Source organism: Sceloporus occidentalis, unplaced genomic scaffold (assembly GCF_023333645.1).
Source record: "Sceloporus occidentalis isolate IW3139 unplaced genomic scaffold, rSceOcc1.0.p SCAF_4, whole genome shotgun sequence".
NCBI lineage: Eukaryota > Metazoa > Chordata > Lepidosauria > Squamata > Phrynosomatidae > Sceloporus > Sceloporus occidentalis.
In genome coordinates this window covers 55,992,953-56,011,375 of record NW_028316984.1, presented here as the reverse complement: position 1 = coordinate 56,011,375, position 18,423 = coordinate 55,992,953, and the positions used below count along the sequence as shown (strand labels likewise).

The 18,423-nt window shown below is 40.2% G+C and overlaps 1 protein-coding gene across 1 annotated transcript in view; it reads left to right on the top strand.

The window, feature by feature from the left end:
• LOC149313888 (rho GTPase-activating protein 15-like) overlaps nucleotides 1-18,423 on the top strand; it is a 522,566-nt gene that overhangs the window by 77,265 nt on the left and 426,878 nt on the right. The window contains exon 6 of the mRNA XM_089523318.1: nucleotides 4,713-4,802. Within this exon, the coding sequence (XP_089379444.1) occupies nucleotides 4,713-4,802 (90 nt within the window). The remainder of the gene's footprint in view (nucleotides 1-4,712; nucleotides 4,803-18,423) is intronic.

Below are 18,423 nucleotides of genomic sequence, written 5' to 3'. Positions count from 1 at the left end.
AGGGCTGGTTCAATCTTGGCACAATATTTTTCATCACAATAACAGCCATAAATAAAAATGGAATAGGATCCAAAGCACCAGAATGGGATTTTCTGGAAAGGGATAGCAGCCTCTTGTGACAGGGCCCAGACCCCTCCATGAAGATGAGAGATTTTGAGGGCAAAAATGGTTTTGGAGGGAGGGTGTGATTTTCCTGTACAGCAGTGGTTCTCAGCCTGTCACCCTCCAGAAGATCTGGATTTCAGTTCCCCAAAACCTCAGTCAGTATATATGATGGTTAGAGATTCTGTAGATTAAAATAAAAAATCTGGAGGGCTGGAGGTTGAGAAGCAGTGTTACATAGTGCATTGGAAAAGAAAAATTGGGACAGTAGCTGTAAATGCATAATATTTGGGGAAGTGGAATGGACCTTGTTGACCATTTAAAATCTTTATGGGGACAGTAACAAAGATACAAGTACATAGTGTTTCATCAGTAGTATGTCAATCAATCAATAAAATATCTGAATACTGTGCTACAGGATCAAATCTTTGCTGCAAAACATGAGATCATTATATTGTATTTCATTAAGGGATGAATTCTCCCACTGCCAAAGTACCCGTGGTAATACAGCATAACAATTGGGGGAGGGATTCTTTAGTCAAGGAAGTTCTATGGAGGAAAGCTGATTTGTTACTGATGCAACTAATGTGCTGCTTTCAACAAACCATTCACCCTGCTGTAATTGTTGACATCAGCAACAGAAGTACATGTACAGATGCAATGTTCTTAAAAATTATTTGTTTACTGATTTTATTTCAAGTATTGTTTACTTTAGAGAATGGATGAATTCAACCATTAATTCAGTAATATAATGTAACCAATGTTTGTTCATTGTAGTATGATTTTAATAACATAGCAAACTTATTTTAGCAAGCAAATGATGCGATTTACCAAAAAGATGGATACATTCTTAAAACATAAACATATTAATTCATTAATTCTTGATTAAGAGCTACATAGAACATGATCATTTTTAAAGGATGCAGAATTTGAAACAAAACTGCTTGAATACCTTCATTCCAGCAATGTGGAAGGAAGTATATTCTAATACGTGGTTTCATAAAATAATAATAATAATAATAATAATAATAATAATAACATAACATTTTTATTTACAAACTGCAGCAATTTGATCTTGTTTCTTATTATTTTACAATACAGTATTTTAAAATATTGTAAATGTAGGCTTATTTACATAGTCAGGTAGTAGAAGTGCATCTTAAATAGTTAGCTTTGAAGAAACAAACCTAACTCATGATACACATGCAAGAATAAACTTCATATGTGAAGTTTGTGCTCACAAGTGTAGCAGTAAAAGCACTGTCAGAACGAGCCAAGGAATGATCCTTCCCCAGGGCTAGGTCTTCATTTGTATACCCATCAAACACAGGATGAGCATGATCAGATTTGACAGCACAACTACTTCTTGAAGGGATATTGAGTCCACCATTCCCAAACAGCTGGCTGGTGCTGTCCATTCTATTTCTACCTATTGGTAGGTGAGATGACCATGGACTTGATCCAGCATGGTCCTTTGGGTACAAGATATAGAATTTTTCATAAGTGAAAGAACAAATGGATAGCATCCAGAAACACAATTTGCACATAGAAATTTGCATCCAATTTTGGGACTTTCTTGTGGCTTCAAAGTAGTTGTGTATAAGCAGATAAAATTGCTAGATGCTTGAGCTACACACTCCTTTGAAATATGGTGTGGCAATATGGCACAGAGATGAATGCAGGGCATCTCTCTCTCTCTCTCTCTCTCTGTGTGTGTGTGTGTGTGTGTGTGTTTCCCCTATACATTTCTAAGAAAAACCCAGATACAGATGATACCAGTAGAATGATGATAAATACATGTTATGACAATATCAAAATAAATGTGGCCTGGTTCATGTGTAACTGAAGCGAATTAATCATGGTTTATACGAGGATCATTCAATGTGGCAATTTATTTTTCAACATAGTCTCCTTTTAGCTCGATACACTTGGCCCAGCGATGCTCCGACTTTTTCAACCCGTCCAAAAAATACGTTTTCCCGAGGTCTGCAAAATAGGCCTCCATGGCAGCGATGACCTCCTCATTCGACCCAAATCTTTTCCCGGCGAGTGACATTTTCAGGTTTGGAAACAAAAAGAAGTCACAGGGGGCCAAATCTGGAGAATACAGTGGATGGGGCAGCAATTCATAGCCCAATTCGACCAATTTGGCCATGGTGACCACAGAGGTGTGAGCCGGTGCGTTGTTGTGGTGGAACAGCACTTTTTTCTTCGCCAAACGGGGCCGTTTTTTCTTCAATTCGGCATCGAATCGGCCCAGTAAGTTGGCATAGTAGAGCCCCGTGACTGTTTTACCCTTCTCAAAGTAATCGATGAGGATCACACCTTGTGAATCCCAGAAAACGGTGGCCATCACCTTTCTGGCTGATAGAACAGTCTTCGCCTTCTTCGGAGCATGTTCGCCGGGTAAAGTCCACTGTTTCGACTGTTCCTTGGTCTCTGGTGTGTACCAGTGGATCCATGTTTCGTTAACGGTCACTAAACGACGCAAGAATTCCGCCGGATTGTGCTTAAACAACGCCAAACACGTCACCGATGTGGTCTCACGGTTGCGCTTGTTGTCCAGTGTGAGCAAATGCAGCACCCATCGTGTCGACAGCTTTCTCATGCCCAGTTCTTCGTTTAAAATATGATGCACCATTTCTTCTGTGATGCCTACAGTCTCAGCTATCTCACGAACCTTCAATTGGCGGTCTGCCAACACAAGATCGTGGATTTTTTTTACGTTTTCCTCCGTAGTAGCCATTTTCAGGGCTCCTGGGCGTGGCTCATCAAAAACCGACATGCAGCCACAAACAAACTTGTTGAACCAATTCTTGATGGTCGCCATCGAAGGAGAAAAGTCACCGTACACAGCATCCAAGCGCTCTTTGATTTCGCAGCACGTTTTCCCTTCCAAAAACAAGAATCGAATCACCGAATGATACTGCTCTTTTTCCATTTTTGTAAAACCGACCGACACGCTCGCTTCCAAAGGCTATCAAAACAAAACAAATGAAGGGAATTGACTGAAACTTTGACAGTAGGCTTCTAAAAGAATGTACTGCACAATAGTAAAACTCTTTTGTAACAGCAGCGCCATCGGGCGGTGAGGCTAAGTACTTGTTGAATGACCCTCGTAAGCCTGAGAATGATCCATCTGTCTAGGTGCTCGCATGTTTTCCATTCTCTTGACACCCCTCTTCACATGTCCAACTCCAACTATTCAGTTTGTTTTGAACCAGTTTCCCAGAATGTTCAAATCCAAAAGTATGGTTAATCTCTTCCTACAGAGTGAGATCAGATCCTGATACTGATTTTCTGTTCATACCACAGCAATGACAGAAACTTTTACGTTCTGACATAACAAATGATACCATGGAGGGGCGGCGGGGGATGGCCAGGGCCTAAATGCCTAATTATGGATGTAAAGAATACAGTGGGCTCTTGCTATCTGCTGGGGTTTGGTTACTGGACTTCCTGTGGATACCAAAATCCGTGGAAACTCAAATCCCATTATATCCAATGGTATAGTGGAATGGTTCCCTTTTATAAAATAGCAAAATCAAGGTTTGCTTTTTGGAATTTGGAATTTTAAAAATATTTTCAATCCATGGATGGCTGAATTCATGGATAAAGAATCCCTGGTCATGTAACATGTGTCCCTGCTGGTCACAAAGCATATTACTCTTGCCTTAAATCTTCCCTTGATTTCTCAGATCTTGCTGAAGAGATCTCTTGTTCTCCCTTCTTGTTAGTTTCTATTTCATTGCATTGATTATTACAGTAGTGTTCCTTGACCCTGTGCAAAAGTCATTGCACATTTGCATTCAGGGTTCTTGCCTTATTTCTGTCACTATTTTTTTTTTCTGTCCTCGACTGCTTATAGGGTTATGTCTGTTATCTATTAAGCTTTTCTTTATTTTTGGCTACAGTGTCTTTCTGCTTTGTTCTCTAACAAGGTAGCTGAACATACAGTGTGGAATATTATTCCATGGAGTATCTTTAGATGATGATTCAAGTTAAATACCAATTTAGGTTTTTTTCTGTTTCTGCAAATGACTTGAAGCATGCTGCAGCACTATTGTTCCATGGTGCCAAATCCTATATAGAACCCAATCTTTAGTTTTTGAAGAAACTGTGACCTGGCTACTGAATGACTAAGCAACCACTTGCTTTTGTCCCACCAAGCACCAATGATCCCAACTCTGGTGGAAATGTTGTGATGATGGACTTAGAAACCGGCTTATCTTGTATATAAAAATTTGCTTCGAGACATTAGATGATAGCATTTGCTGCAGCCAAACCTATCTTAGGTCCAAAAGTCACTGCAGAAATAATCCACTTCAAGACTACTTTAACTGCCTTGGTTCACTGCAAGGGAATCCTGGGAATTGTAATTTATTGTGGCCCAAGAGCTCTCTGATAGAGAAGGCTAAGTGTCTCACAAAACTACAGTTCCTAGAATTCCCTAACTTTGAGCCAGTGCAGTTAAAGTGTCTCTAACTACATTATTTCTGCAGTGTGTTCTGGAGCTTACTCTCTTTTTATCTGCTGGATGTCCCTACTTTTCTTATGTTTATTTAATGCTAATTATTATTTCTTCTTCTTCTTTGTTGTTGTCTTCTTAGAAATCTGGGTATAAACCTGAATGGGTAGACCTGCATGGAGCTCACATTGAATGGACTAAGGACAAATCTAGCAAAAAGAATGTCTTCCAGGTAAGAAATTCTTCATAATGACCCCATCTTTATTTGACTGTAACAATGTATAAAAAAACACACAACACAAACTGGGATTATTTTCCTTGTGTAACTATTTGATAACTGTACACTGTGCCAAAACAATGTTTGCACTTTGTTTGTTAAGCATTGGAAAGCATAACATTTTATTCACTCTCCTGTTTCTTTCTTCTGGGCTAAAGTGTCTTGATGATTGAATTGACTAAAAACCCTTGAGAACCTGTTGATTTGCTGATTAATGTGCCACATTCAATTTATTTTTAAAAGTTGCTAGGTAATTTGTTTTGGGTTTAGGGCTCGGATCCTTGACCTTAGGAACTCCTGAAAACAGAACTTTCACATGCTGCTTACATAAGCTGTACTCCCAACTGAGTGGAATTTGCCTGTTTATTTTTATTATTTCTTACAGCTTTAATGACAGGTTCATTCCAGAGGAAAGAGGTATAAGGATGGGGAAAAGAAGGGGAAAAGCAATAACCCTGAATCTCTCAGAGGCAGTTCAAAAGGCTATACATTTTCTACAGTCAAATAATTTTAATGAATTCAGATAGTTTAATGAAGCTGCGTATAGATCACAGCGGCACTGAATTCCATAACTGTGGTTTGGATGGGATTTTTCATCACAATATTTTGCATGTCAAAGCAGAACTAATGGGTTTAATGCAACGTACAATATTGGGGTCTACTCTCATGCAAGTGCAAACTGGTCAGTTCTGACAACAAGGTAGTGGGAATCTATAAGATGGCCATGTTGGATTGAGGAAGGTCTGGGGGGCTCACCGTGGTGATAAACCATCACATTGTTTTACAAGTACCACATTGTTCTAGAACATAGTGCATGTGTGGAAGTGGTGGTCATTGTCACAAATATGCATTGTGTCTGGCCATGGCAGCTGCCATGCTTTTTAGCAGCAACCATTTTGTCTCCAGCAGTGCCCTGGAAAAAATTAATATCTGAGATAAAGTCACAAACAATTATGGTATCTTCCTTTTTCTGTTTTTCTTTTCTTTTCTTTTCTTTAAAAAAGGGCCCCCAGGTTAGTATCTGGTGATGAATTCTACCATATCACTGGATAAAATTGATCAAATAGCTTTATTTAGCTTTCTGGGACAAAGCTACAGAACTATATTGCTAGTGATGAAAAGTTAACAACAAAACGTTTTTTGTGTTAGTTAATGAGGACAATGGATTTCCATGAAGATCAGACAGGAATCCTGAAGTAGAATCATGAAAAAGGCATTAATATATGTTTAAATTGTACACACAAATTCATGCCCTGCTATGGGGCCTTTCATATATACCACCTTATGAGCAGGCCAATTATTATCTGTAGTAACCTGTTAAGAAATTATTTGATGACAGCATTGGTTGCATTGCTACCTGGATTTCCTAGGAATAAAAGGGAATGGGCTCTACATCCCATAACTGTTTGCTATATCTCAAATGTTAGATATATATCAGATGTTAGTTGTTTCTGTACAGTCTCAGCATTCAGTGCTGCCACCACACCGTGTAGTATTTGCAACCTTTTTGCCCTGTGAATGCCTCTTTTGGTTGACATAAAAGATTTTGCAAGCAGAATGTGGTTTGAAGCAGCTTCGCAGGACTCTGTGAGTGCATGGAGCTATTTGCAACCAGATACCGCTTTCGTCTCCTTGGAAAACTGACACATTATACTAGGTCTTCATCAGAAGAGTAGTGAATAAAAGAAGATTTATGTTCAAATCACATGCTTTAAACATTTCCGCTAAGTGCTAGTTTGCTCTTTGGTGTTGAGCCTGAAATTTAAAGCACTGGGGATTAAAAGGATTACAACATAATCTTAAATAATCCTAAGTGTCATTTACAGAGAGATGGTTGTAATAACTAAATAAAACCATGTTAAAGGATGGCAGTGTTGTCAGTCAGCAACTGAAACCACGTCTCTTTTGCCCCAGCATTCTCTCGTGCTGTCCTCTCCCCTTTATTGACTCCAATTTTACGTTGGATAGGTACATCTTGATGGGACCGGTTGAGGAAAGAAGAGAGACAACAGAATGCATTGCAGTCAGTGCTAATATGGTTACCGAAGCATTAGTAACTAGATTAGTTTCTTAAAACTGTCTCAAGGTTCAGTATTTCATGCTAGTGGCACAAGGATTTTTTCCAGCAAGGGCTTATCTGTTTTTCCTATTTCCCTCTTATATTTGTTTCCCCTAACATGAAAGTCAGTCAGTCTCTTCTGAATTTAGTATTCCAGTAAGTCACTGTCGGAGAAAAGTCCTGAACGTGTTTCACCTTAGCTTCAGTTCACATGAAGATTATCCAATGGGATCAGGAATGTTGCTTATGGATACAGCTTCTGCCAAACTAAACATTTATTGAGCACCAACAGAGTGGCATACAGAGCAGGGAGCCCTGGTGGCACAGTGGTTAAATGCCTGTACTGCAGCCATTAACTCAAAACCACAAGGTTGCGAGTTCAAGACCAGCAAAAGGGCCCAAACTCGACTCAGGCTTGCATCCTTCCGAGATCGCTAAAATGAGTACCCAGACTGTTGGGGCAAATTAGCTTACTTGCTAATTAGCTTACTTGCTGTTCACCGCTATGATCTTTGGAATAGCGGTATATAAATAAAATAATAATAATACATATCCTATCTAGGGAATGCACTGTGTGTGTGTGTGTGTGTGTGTGTGTGTGTGTGTGTGTGTGACAAAGAAGAATAAATTTCAGAAATGGTGGACGTTTGATCATGAGTCCAATCCAGCTATACACATATATTGGTATTGTCAGCGCAACTGCTGGGGTCCAACAACCACTCTCAGCAACTCAAACGAGTCCTGGGGTTAAATCAGACCCTTGGAGCAGAGCTGGCAAATTTCCAGAAGCCGAAGTGTGGCTCCAAAGTCCAAGTTGGGATGACAGCAACTGGATGTCTTCCAGGAACTGCAGCAATGCAGGAACCTTCGGGGACACACAGCAAACCGATGCTATAGCTTCTTCTGATAAACCACCAGAGAAACTAAGTCTCCCAAAGTGCTATTATACAAAACTAGATCTCCAAAACTCCTTCTACAAACCCACACCACACCCTTGCAACCCCTGGGCTTATATAGTCTCCAGACCATGTGGTCTCTCAAACCCAGTGAGTTCAGGTGTGTAGCCATGTCATGTGTCTCCTGTGCAATCTAGACACATGGTTTCATCATCCATGGCTACTTGCACTTGGGCATTGAAGTGTCCTTGAGCCAATGAGCTTCAGCTGTGCTGATCAGCCTTGCCACTCTGCTGAATGCTCATGGCCAAACACACACACATCAAGCATTTCCCTGTGTGCTGTGTTTTAACCCTTCAAATCCCTGACAGGTATATATGTGGTAGTTTATACACTTTGCCTCCTGTAGTGTTGACTAGTTCTGTAGGTAGGCATTACTGCAGTTGTGTATTTTATTAACAGGTTATTTTATATCACTTGGGGAAGGGGATTAACCTGTCCTCCCTGCTTCTTTTGTTGATCTTACTGCATCTCTTTTTCACTAACCTGCTTAGGTTAGGTTAACCTGTTTAGGGCATAAACATTTCATAGACTAAAACCCATTATTATCTATTGTAAGTGCACAAGATTTTTATAAAAACAGGCCGAATGCATGTAGCACTTCCATGTAGAATTTAAATTTGAAATCTTAATGTCACAGTGAAGAATTCTTTGTCAGCCAAAATGCACATTTTTATAACAAGCTAGTCTGTATTCATGTACATTTTTATTGTCACAGATTGTCAATCATATTCCAAATTCTAGAATTTATTTGGTAGGAATGCCCTTATCCTATTTTTGAATACAACTTTTGAAAACATTGGTGATCTCTATATGTGATTAAGAATAGGAATATTACTGGAACAGCTATAGTTATGAGCATATTGAAATATCAATGTTGTTAGCTATAATATCATTGTATTGTCGTATTTATACTAAATCAGAGCTTGGAAGTAACGTGTTATGTGTTATATGTGATTATTTTCTAGTAACCAAGGTATGATTACATTTCATTATTTTTGTAACTCAGTGAGTGATAACTTTATTCTCTATGTTCAGTAACTGTAAATGTTTGTTACTTTTACTGTATTATTAAAGATGTGGCCTCCTGGGAAGCATTTCACATAGTTCAAGCATTGGCTTGTGTTGTGGCTCAAGTTGGTGTCTCATGCTGTGTTGAGCACAGTGTTCATATTAAATGCTGAAGTGATGATGATGATGATGATAACAGAATGTTTTTTATCACAAGATAGTGATTTGTAGCACTCCAGTGTTTGTATTTTTGTAAGATCTACGCTCTAGTCTGTTGACCATTTTGATTGCCCTTTTCTGTATTTTTCCCAACTGTAAAATTTCCTTTTTGTAACAAGATGAGTAGTACTGCATAAAGTGTTCTAGCATTTTCTCCATGTAGAGATGTCTGTTTCCATATGGGCAAGAATCATTATCAGTGCCCAGAGGGCACATTCCTATCTGCCCTTTTGCACATAAGGCACAAACTTTGCACTCATAATTTTAAGCATATGATTTTGTTTTTGTTTTGCTTCATTCTCTCCTGGTTATAACTCCCAAGTTAGGAAAAAGATTAACCATTGACAAAGAGGCAGAGCAAGAACAGACACACACACGGATACACACAGAGATGCAGATACACAAAGACAGACCTAGACTCCTCTTTATGGTGGAGGGTGAGAAAAATCCACATTTGTGCATTAACACCCTTGAGAAAACGCCATTCTTTAAAAGGTCCAGAAAAAGCCCTAAACAGGTACGAGATGAGTACTGCCCAAGGACCAAGCTGCATGATACAATTCATCCCTGTAAATTTACATCTGCTCCTAGCACAGGAATGAACGCCGGTGCACTAATCTCTTTAATCTGTATTCCCTTAAAATTAGCAAACCCCTTAGATTGGTCAGGAGCAGGTTTTTAGCACCCATGCCATTTCTCCCCTCTTTTACTTTAGAAAACAGCTGCACTGAATATAGATTGCTATCTTGTCCTGTTTCAACCTGATTTCTTCCCTTCTACCTCATTGGAGTTACTCTGGTTTATTGTCCATCTTCTGCAGAGTGTTTGTATGTTGCACTGTTTTTTCACCCAGACTAGTAAAACCAGTTTACTTCTCTTAACACTCAAGTGTTTTGATATACTCCTGTTGCCTAGATGTAGCATTTTATGCCCATTAACAGATAGAGCAAGACGGGGAAACAATATCAGTTACCTAACTGTTTTCAAGAAAGAGACTGAAATCAATACAGAATGAAGGTAATCATGTACATTTATTTTACAATACCGAAGCTGGCAATTTGGGTTGCATTTACTGGAAGAAAAGCTGGATGAAAATCAAATAAATAAATAAATAAATAGTAAACTGTCTGTAAATCAGTTTACAAGCTTTTTAAGAGAGCAAAAACTATTGCCTGAGAAAGCCCTTCGTCATAGAGTAGAAAGGCAATATCACCTCTACTAGGCCTCTGTGATATAAAAGCAATTGCCTGGGAGGGCAGCACCACAATAATACATGAGCCACGTGTGGAGGAAAGGCCACAACTTTATTCACGCAAAACCAGCAACCAAAGGTAGGGTTGGCCAAAGAGCATGATGTCTGGATCATCGTACAACCCGCTGTTGTAAGATACTGGCCAGTCATATATCAGCAAGATATCGGGATGAGCTAGGGGCTAATGGAGCACCCTCTCGTATCCATGCAACCTACTGATTGCATTTAAATTAAAGCCCCTAGTCACTGGGAAGCGGTGTCACGTTATGGCCCCCGCAATGGCCACAACTCATGCCCTCATTGCTCCCGTGTCCCATAGGGACTCCCGATACAGTGCTACGCAAACTTATAGACCATGCCCACCTGATCCAGACCCTCTGCTGCCACCCCAAAGTTGTGACAAACACCAGACACCCTAGGGAGGGCAGGTGGGAGAGCCGAGCAGCAAATGGCACCGAGCACCGGCAAGGAAGCCTTAAATAGGCCATGCCCAGTGGGTTGCTGGGAAGGGAGTCACCCCACCCCCAGAGCAGCTGAACCAATCAGCTGCCCTGGAGGACCAGGCAACCAATGAGAGGGGCTACCTGCCTCCTCTGGAGGCAGAAGTCCCTCCCTTTCCCTCCCCAGCAACCAATCGCCAGCAAGCATGCCCCAGCAAAGCATTCAGGGGCACGCCGAGGAGCCTGCGTCACTGCTCCGGCGGCAACACGGCCTGCCCGCTCAGTCAGGCGGCCGTCTTTTATACACACCCCAGAGGATACTCAAACCTTGTCAGTCAAAAATTCCTTTATGGTACAAGTCTTAAGCTGGTTGATCATTGAATCTTTATAGAGTGGCCTGCTTACTAGAATCCTGCATGCAGAGACATAGCCAGGATTTTGGGAAGTGGGGGGCAGACTAAGTGCCACCATTATAATGGGGCTTGGGTGCAGCGGCACAGCAGCACACACCATTCATTTTATCTAACAGAAGGGAGGGTCCGGACCCCAAGAACCCTCCCTTGGCTACGTCCCTGCTGCATGATATCAGACAATGGATCTTGAAAACAAAATTCTAAATCCTGCATTGTATCCATTTCCTGCCAGTTGGTGACATAGAGAAGAACAGGTCTATCATTTGCTTTATTTCCTAACGTGTGTGTGTGAGAGAGAGAGAGTGTGTGTGCACTTTTAAGTCACCTGTTGACTTATGGTGACTCATAAATTTCATAGTGTTTTCTTAGGCAAGGAATATTCAGAGGTAGTTTTGCCAGTTCCTTCCTCTGAAATACAACCTACAGCACTAGTATTCATTGGTGGTCCAAGCATTAACCAGGACTGACCCTGCTTAGCTTCCACGGTGAGACATGATCTGGTGCCTACAGGGCATTTAGACCCTATTAGTTACATTTATATTCCAGCCTTTCTTCCAATGAGCTCAACTCTGCCCTAGTTATTATTTAATTTGCTAGAAAACAGACATCATTTCAGAGATTCAAGGCAGGAAATTACCTGATCCATTTTCCATTTTTAAGTTACAAATGAAAAATAAGCAGAAGCAAAACTTCTCAAATGTTTCTCCACTCATCAATGGACATTTCACTGGGCTTTCTACTTAAAAAATACATTTGGAGGCAACATGCTTTTGATTGATTTAATGCATGTGGGTGTTAATAAAACCATATCATCAGTCTGTCCATCAGGGTGATAGAAAGAGAAAATAAACTGACAGCTTTAGTTAGGATGGGCTGAGAGGTAAACTGATGTATCAGTTTACCAGATAAAATATAAAAGAAAAGAAGCAGATATATGTCATTGTGCTTCAGATCTTCAGCCCATCTGTAGTGAGAGGCAACAACATTTCTCAAAACTTTCTCTAATGAGTGCTTAATATGAGCTGGGGAAATTCACATTAACAATAGGATACAAGTAGAGTTTTGAATTATGTGCTGAGAATAGCAGAATAAAAATATATTAGTCATGTATTGATGATCCTTCTTCATACTGGAAAATTTGGATGGAGAAATAATGAGCTGAGATTGAGTTTTGGGAAACAAGCATTTCTGCTGTGTGTGCAAAACTGAATGGGCATCAGTTTTGAGGGGTTGTCTTCTTGTTGTTAGTGGCCACTGAATTGACTTCAACCCATGGTGACCCCATGAATGAAAGACCTCCAAGTTGCCCTGTCCTCAGCAGCCCTCGGGTCCTGCAGATTCATGGCTGTGTCTTCTCTGTTTGAGTCATCTACTAGAGTGTAGTCTTCCCGCTGCTCTCCACATTACCAAGCATTATCATCTTTTCTAGTGATTTCTGTCTTCTCATTATATGCCCAAAGTACAACAGTCTAAGTTTAGTCATCTTGGCAAATTGGCATTCAGGATTTACATCCAATAGTTTCATGTAGAATAGACACATCAGATAAATGGAACTTTATAGTAAGTTCCAACTGATGGGAGTATTTGCATTTAGAACTAGAAATGTATGTAATATTGCAAACCTTTGCCCACCTACTGAAAGGTAAGTCCTTCTGAATTCAAGGGGTTGTATTCCTACAAATGTTTGCATAGGATTCCAGCCTTGCTGTTGTCTTTTGATGACTACACTGTTATGTTCTATGTCTCCGTCAGAAAAGAAATATTTCACTTAAATCAGAGGCATTTTCAAGCTTACACCTAAAAATATTTAATGCTTAATGTACACAGAATTTGGTTAGAGGGGGAAGCACTAAAAAGCAATGAGGCTCAAGTGGCAGAATGGTTAACAGGGTAAAAGCAACGATGTGTTCCCTTTTACAACGTAAAAGAAAATCTCTGTTACTCAGGCATGTCAGTTTAAGAATGTAGCTTCTCCACTCTTCTTCCTTTTATAAAAATCTCATTTATCACTTTTGTAAAGTAATTATTAATTTGTAATTTTATTGTATAATAGAATTGAATTGTGCTGCCTTACTGCATTATTCATAAAACACATTGCTGCCATCTGGTGGTCAGTGGTCATGTCCACACTCCTTCTCTCACAATGTTAGGTTTGCAGCTCTGAGGCTGTGAACTTTGGCAAGTGAACTTGGGAAGACAGAATAATTGAAAACATGGCAAGTTGTGTGTGTTTGTGTATTAAAAAAGAAAATCTTAAATATTTATGATTTATACTGAGATGCAAAAACATATAGTATTTTCCAGACCAGAGTTTCTCTAATGGATATCTTAATATACCTAATGAGATGTCATACAGAAGCTGGAGCCAGCTTGTTTTCTGCTGGTTTAGAAAACTGAATCAATGGAATAAAATTACAAGAAAAGATATTCCAGATAACCATTTAGGATGAACTTCCTTACTGTAAGAGTTGGACAATGTAAGAGTTTTCTTCAGTAAGGTGTGAACAACTCTATCTTCGGAAGTCTTTAAACAGAGGTTGGATAGACACATTTCAGGAATGCTTTAGTTATGTATTCCAGCATGGAAGGGGGTTGGAGGAGATGCCCCTTGTGGTATTTCTATTATTCTAATGCCATGCATTTTGTTGTGTGCCTTCACATTGTTGCTGTCTGATGGCAACTTTAAGACAAAACTATCATACAGGTTTCTGGAGCTGAGAGTATATGATTCAACAAAGATCATCCAGTGGGTTTCCATGGCTGAGTGAGAAAAGGAACCCTGATCTCCAAAGTCATAGTCCAACAGTCAAACCACTACACTATGCCATGCATTATAACTTGCTTATAACTACTTCGGGCAGATAGTCCTATGAAACCGGGATAATCTTTTCCAAGGTCCTATTTGGTCTATCATAGAATCATAGAATCATAGAGCTGGAAGAGACTGCAAGGGCCATCCAGTCCAACCCCCTGCCATGCAGGAAATCCAGATCAAAGCATCCCCGACAGATGGCCATCCAGCCTCTGTTTGAAGACCTCCAAGGAGGGAGACTCCACTACACTCCGAGGAAGTGTGTTCCACTGTCCAACAGCCCTTACTGTCAGGAAGTTCCTCCTAATGTTGAGGTGGAATCTCTTTTCCTGCAGCTTGCATCCATTGCTCCGGGTCCTAGTCTCCGGAGCAGCAGAAAACAAACTTGCTCCCTCCTCAATATGACATCCCTTCAAATATTTAAACAGGGCTATCATATCACCTCTCAACCTTCTTTTCTCCAGGCTAAACATCCCCAGCTCCCTAAGGTGTTCCTCATAGGACTTGGTTTCCAGACCCTTCACCATCTTAGTCGCCCTCCTCTGGACATGCTCCAGCTTCTCAACGTCCTTCTTGAACTGCAGTGCCCAGAACTGGACACAATGTACTGAGCTATATTTGACTGAAAGGCAGGAGTGACAAGATGCTTAGGAGATACTCTTGAATATCCATACTCATGAAAGGCATATTATACTTGGTTAAAATAAAAACGGCATTCAGTTTTGTAAATTAAAAACAATATGCACTATCAGAAGTTATAAAAATGGCTCAGCACTCAGAAGAGCTTTACTTTATTGTCTTTTGTCATCCAAGAGGGATTAAATCTTTCATTGATGCTTTAATGAGTTGGGGCTATTTTTATTATCAAAAGGAATTTTTACAGGTGCAACAAACATTAGTCACTTGCAGCTGGAGTTTGAAGCTGTTTTAAAATATATAAGGGAATAAACAGGTGCCAACTTGCCCTGTTTGAAGTAGTTAGTAACATTAACACCTTTTCAAGCTGGTTGTTTAATGAGGTAATGTCTGATTTAATAGAGAGGGCTACTATTGTTGAGGCTTTTTTGTACACGTTGTAGTAATTTTTATATTTCAAAATAACTTGCGGCTATGGGAAAAGCAATCGAGTGTCATTAAAAAAAGCAAATATAGTTTCAAATGTAATTAGCAAAGCACAGTTTACTGGCAGTTGTGAGCACATTACAATTTCAGATACAATACTGCACTAAACATTAAAACTCAACTACCTGATCCAGTGATTCTTTGCAGGCTCACATATAAAAATTCTTTCTAGCACACATACAAACTCTTTAATTCACAAAGTCTTCTCTATTTACTTTGAAGTGGGACAGTTCTGAACAGAGCATCAGGTTTTTTTTTAAAATGGTCCAGTTCATTTAACATTTGCCAGTTTCTACAGTTGTTTGGAGAAAGACATTTTAAAACAAAACAAAACAAAATGAGTGAGGGATAAACTAAAACCAATAAATTTGTACATCTAGACCTAGGGCTTTGAGTGCTTACCATCAAAACCCAAGTTTCAATTCCTGCATATTCCACTGTGTTTCTTGTGCTGAACTATAGTTGCTAACATTTTGTTCCTGAATTTGAGGCCCGTTACAAACGGGCCTTTGCGACGCCCCCGTCATGTGCTAGGGGTTGGCCGAGGGCCTAGCGTCCACACCGGCTTCACCCCTAGCACGTGATGGGGGCCTAAAAATGGCGGCGCCCTATACACACGGGCGCCACCATTTTTACATGCCCCGGATATGATGCCGCGAGTGTGCGAGTAGCGCCTCGTGGCATCCCATCTGGGATGCAAGAAGAAGCGCCATTTTGGGGCTTCTTTTTGCTCCGTGCGGGAGCCGCGTGGTTTGGCTGCTGCGGCTCCCTCGCAGAGCAACCGGCAGCGGCGCGAGACCGCCCATTTTGGGCGGTCTGTAACACGCCTAAGAGTTCATGGACATCTGTGAATGTCAAAGCTTTTTCTAAGACAAGTTATGAATCATAACTTCTGACCAAAAGGAAGATTAATCTTTACAGGATACTATCAACTCATTTGCTTTAGAGATATGTTCCAAGCGCTAATTTTTGCTGAACTTACCTCTATTTTAAATACAGAGAACTGTTTATATATAAAGAAGCTGAAGCAGTACTCCATTGATTATTTTGTATGATACCATCCAATTTCTTGTTCCACATGTCTAAATTCTTGAATGTGTCATTTCCTATATTTTCTCAAGATCCAATTAATTCCTCTAACAGTGAGTCAGATGAAACACACTAAAAGCTGATGGCACACAGATAGAGACCAAGCCCCTACATCCTTTTCACATATACAGTTGTCAAGGTACTGGTGAGGAACAAAGCTCATTCACTATTGTTGTGTGCCTTCAAATCATTTCTCATTTATAGTGACCCTAAGGTAACCCTATCACAGGATTTTCTTGGCAAGATTTGTTCAAAGGGGGCTTGCCTTTGCCTTCTTCTGAGGCTGAGACAGTGTAACTTGTCCAAGTTCACCAAAAGAGTTTCTATGGCTAAGCAGGCATTTGAATCCTGGTCTCCCAATATTACACCCATATTTTTCTCCTCCAGCAACATTACTGGGAAGCCAATGGCTTTCCTTCGTTTGTGTGGTACAGAGGAGAAGGTCAGGGAGAAGGATGAAGAGCATGTGTTTTTCTCCGTATGAGCAGACAGGAAGCAATATGTGGGCTAGGGGAAGAGGAGGGTGTATTGTGAGCAGGACTGGGGAGGGCAGATTAGAGTCTAATTTGACAATATCAGTATTCCATTTAAATTGACAATGGAAGCAAGCACACATGTACGCAGATTCTATAATCCTCTCATTGCTGGAGCTACCAGATAATTTATGGGCACAATTCAAAGTGATGCCTATGATCTATATAACCCTACAAGATCTAGGCTATCTGAATGCCTATGTGAACCTGCACAAGTTTTAAAATCCTTACAGATGGGTTTTAGTCCCACCCCTGCTAGCATTACAGCTGATGAGGACATGTGAGAAGACCTTGTTGTTGACTGCTCCTGGGCTGTAGAACTCTCTTCCCCAGGTGGCTAGGCTGACCCTATATCTGCTTTCTGCAAACGAAAGCCTTTTCAGTTTTTAATTTAATATATCACTATTAACTTGTTGTTGCAGAATCTTCTTTTACTAAGGGGTGGGAGCATAATTATACTAATTATTATGTTTTTAAATTGTTTTATATGAGTACTGTATCTAACATGATATTTACTGGGGGGGTTTAAAGATTTTTTTTTAAAGATCTCATACTTCATTTTAATCTATGCCATTCTGGCAGAAAATCAGGATATTAGTTATGTTCGGCAAGTAATCTGAATAGCTGTAAATGAGCCCCTTGCCCAGAGAAAGTCAGGAGTTTAGCTGAGGCCTTTTATACTTTCCGGGCCCAGCCAAAATTGTTTCTAGCAGGCTACACCCCTTCCCAAAGAATGGGAAGTCTTACAGGACCTTTGGTCTGGAACACAACACTTTCTTCTCTCTAGGAGGCCGTGTCAGGAATGCTGCTGCCATTAGTACACTGGCTCAGGAGATTATGCATGGCTTACATAAGGGTGGGTGCTAGTACTAGCCTTTGGAAATACCTATGATGGTCTGAGGCATGGTGATCCCACGCTCTTCAGTGGTGCTCATGCTTGGTATCTCCTCTGCTGGATCGGATTAATGCCAGCCAGTAACTTTTACATTTAGGAGCTTATCATTCAGAGGGGTTGTATCTTTGTATCTTATTGTATTTTCTGTATTGTATTTTTTTACTGCTGTTAGCCACCTGATTCCCTGTGATTGGGTGAGATACAAATAAATCAATATTATTATTATTATTATTATTATTATTATTATCGCTCTGCTTAAATAACCCTGCTTACTTCATCTGTTTTCAAGGATTTTGCTGCCGAAGCCACTGGGCAAGTACAGCTCAGCTGTAGCCTGGATCCCAGCCAAGCTCCAGTGGCCATTTTTTCAAGTCGGAAAGCTCCTGGCTTTGAAATAAGGCCACTGGAGTTTGCCTGGGGCCCGGGCTGCAGCCGGGCTATACTTGCCCAGCAGCTTTGGCACAAAATCTTTGTGGTAGGACCTGGCTGCCTCCCAATTTAGGCTTGAATTCGGATGAGATAACCAGGTTATTTAAGCAGAGCAATAAGCTCCATAGTTTGGTGGACTAGTTTGCTGTTTTCTCCATCTAACTTTTTGTCAAGTGTGTTTATATATTGCAGCTTTCTGTTTTTTGTTGTTGTTGTTTTTTTGGTTTTGTTTTTTTTAAAAAAAAAAACTTTGCTGCATAAATTCTGGGTGTATGCAAAATATGTATGTAGGGAAAATTCTTAAAGGTTTTCTTATTTAAGTCAGTGTATACCACTGATAAATAAA